Source organism: Manacus vitellinus, unplaced genomic scaffold, assembly GCF_001715985.3.
Source record: "Manacus vitellinus isolate BGI_N305 unplaced genomic scaffold, ASM171598v3 scaffold_168_pilon, whole genome shotgun sequence".
Taxonomy (NCBI): Eukaryota; Metazoa; Chordata; class Aves; order Passeriformes; family Pipridae; genus Manacus; species Manacus vitellinus.
In genome coordinates, this window is record NW_021939180.1 from 33,049 (window position 1) to 35,404 (window position 2,356).

The 2,356-nt window shown below is 51.1% G+C and overlaps 1 protein-coding gene across 1 annotated transcript in view; it reads right to left on the minus strand.

Moving 5' to 3' along the window:
• The window catches only part of CDK12 (cyclin dependent kinase 12), a 17,778-nt gene extending 16,064 nt beyond the window's left edge, over window positions 1-1,714 (minus strand). The window contains exons 1-2 of the mRNA XM_029958658.1: window positions 1,692-1,714; window positions 13-265 (exon numbers count right to left, since the gene is read on the minus strand). Of these exons, the coding sequence (XP_029814518.1) occupies window positions 13-265; window positions 1,692-1,714 (276 nt within the window). The remainder of the gene's footprint in view (window positions 1-12; window positions 266-1,691) is intronic.
• Between the last annotated feature and the right edge of the window lie 642 nt (window positions 1,715-2,356).

Consider the following 2,356-nt stretch of genomic DNA (forward strand, 5'->3'; position numbering starts at 1 on the left):
CTTCAGCTCGGCCAGGCTGTTCTCCTTCCTGGCCAGGAACACCGGGGAGCCCTTCGCCTCCTTCCCGTCCACCTTGGCCGCAGCTGCTGCCGCGGCCGCTCGCTCCTTCTTCTTCCTGCTGAGCTCTGCTCCCAGGCTGGAGTTCAGCGGGAGCCTCGTGGGGGAGATGCTGGAGTGGCGGCTGCGGGACCCAGACCTCTGCTTTTTGCTGTGAGATGAGTGTCTCGAGTATCCAGGGCTGCGGCTCCGGGACTTCACGGACTTCCTAGGGAGAGAGACACGAAAGGAAGCTTCTGTCAAACTCTGAGCTGCTCACCAACAACTGAACCCAGGCTTGGGCAGGTCAGAGGGTCCTCAACACCCGTCAGGAGAGATTAAAGCTGCTGGAAGGGGTTTATTGAGTCAATCAGGAGCGGTTTCACACCACCACCATCCAGCCTTCCTGGGCCAGGACCACCCTCGCCGGTAACACAGAAACCAAGGACCAAGGCTGGACAATCCCCAAGGAAAAGAGGAGATCACGGAGCCAACAGGAGACCTCAGTCCAGAGGATGAGCTGGCAGTTTGGGAATCTTTCACAGGAATCAGGTACAACTTTAAAGGAAACAATGGATAAAACAAAAGCAAATCTGCCTCAGGAAATCACACACTTCAAGCTCATTTCCCCCCCTGGTTCTTTTACTGCACAGTGTGATTTGGGAGAAATGAAAAAATAAACCAGCAATTTTTCTGAGGTCTTGGTCTTCCTCTACAATAAATGGGCTCTAAGTCATGTATTTATGAAGGAACAATCACAGAAAACCTGAGCTGTGAGCGAAGCAAGGCAGGGAACACCTCACACCATCAGGCTGAACCTGCTCGGGAGAGAGCAGCCACCACCAGCTCAGGGGAGACTGATGGGGAAACTGGATGAAAAAATAAAATGGAAGTGGAAACTAGAACTTCCAGAGTCCACATCAAAATTCCTGATAAACCAGAACCTCTTCCTCCACTCCAGCAGGAACTAGGATTGGGTGTTGAGACAGAAGGTTTAATGGTATGGGAAAACCAAACATTCTGAGAGCAGACCCTATAAATACAGTGATAGACACAACACTCCGTGATTACTCAGGGCATATTTGGAAAACATGGAATTCCCTCAGAACACAGTCCCAGAATAGCTACAAAACACACACCTCATCCCAAACAGGTCCAAACACAGGCAGGCAGCCCTGGATCGCCTGTAACCACGCTCAGAACACAACTAACAACGAGGTCTGAACTCTTTGCAGGGCCACACAAATTAATATTACCCCGAGACAATCAATATTGGCAAAATAAACTGGAGAGCTGAGGTAACACAGAGCTCCTGGCTCATCACCACAAACACCTGCCAGGATGGGCAGCTGGGACTGGGGGAGGTTCACCAGGACCCCCTTCCCTCCCTGCTCCAAGGATCAGCATTCCTCTCTCTCACTGCTACAACCCCAGGAGAGCACCAGGGCTGCAGGCAGGTCCTCATCTTTAAACTCACAAAATGAACATACAGCCACAAGGAGGAAAAAGTGGGATCTAAAGCCACTCAGCTGTTTTGCCTCTTCAGCACACCAGGAGCTCTGCCTCAGGATCGCCTCTTTTTCCAAGGTTTTTTAGGGAACTGATGACCTGGGACACAGCTCACCTGCCACCAGGAGCTGGGAGAGCAGAGTTACCTTTTCACCACACTCCCAGACATCTGGGGCTGAGGAAAACATTCCTAATGAACCCTGTGGGACCACAGTCAGTTTGGGGTTGGCATTCCCTCCTGCAATCCTTCCAGGATGAGCTGTTTAAGGTGCTGCAAGACTCCATTCCTTGTTTCCCACCCTCCCTCACCATTAACCCCCAGGAGTTACTCCAATCCATGGAATGGGTTGGAAGGGACCTTCAGGCCCATCCAGTCCCAGGAAAGACACCTTCCACCAGCCCAGGTTTTCTCTTCACTAACACTAATCACCTACCCTGATCACACAAAGAGTTCTGTTATTTCCAAGCCCATTTTCCAGGCTGGTGTTTACAGCTGCTTTGTCAGACCTGAAAAAGGCCCCACATCCAGAAGCCTTCTTGCTTTCCCAGCTCCACACCACTCCAACAAGCCTCATCTCCCATCACTGGACCATCAGCAGCCCCCAAAAGCACCAACACCCACAGCACCTGCTGAGGGGCCTTTTACCACTGGGTATCTCAAAGCAGATGCAACAAGGTACACAAGGTGCACAAGGAGGTTTTGCTTTTGGAAGAGAACCCTTTCCATCCTCTGGAACGATTTTTTGTGGCTTTGTCTGCAGCCACTTATTAGTACTTTTACCCCTTCAATGTGTATTAATGAGGACTCCAA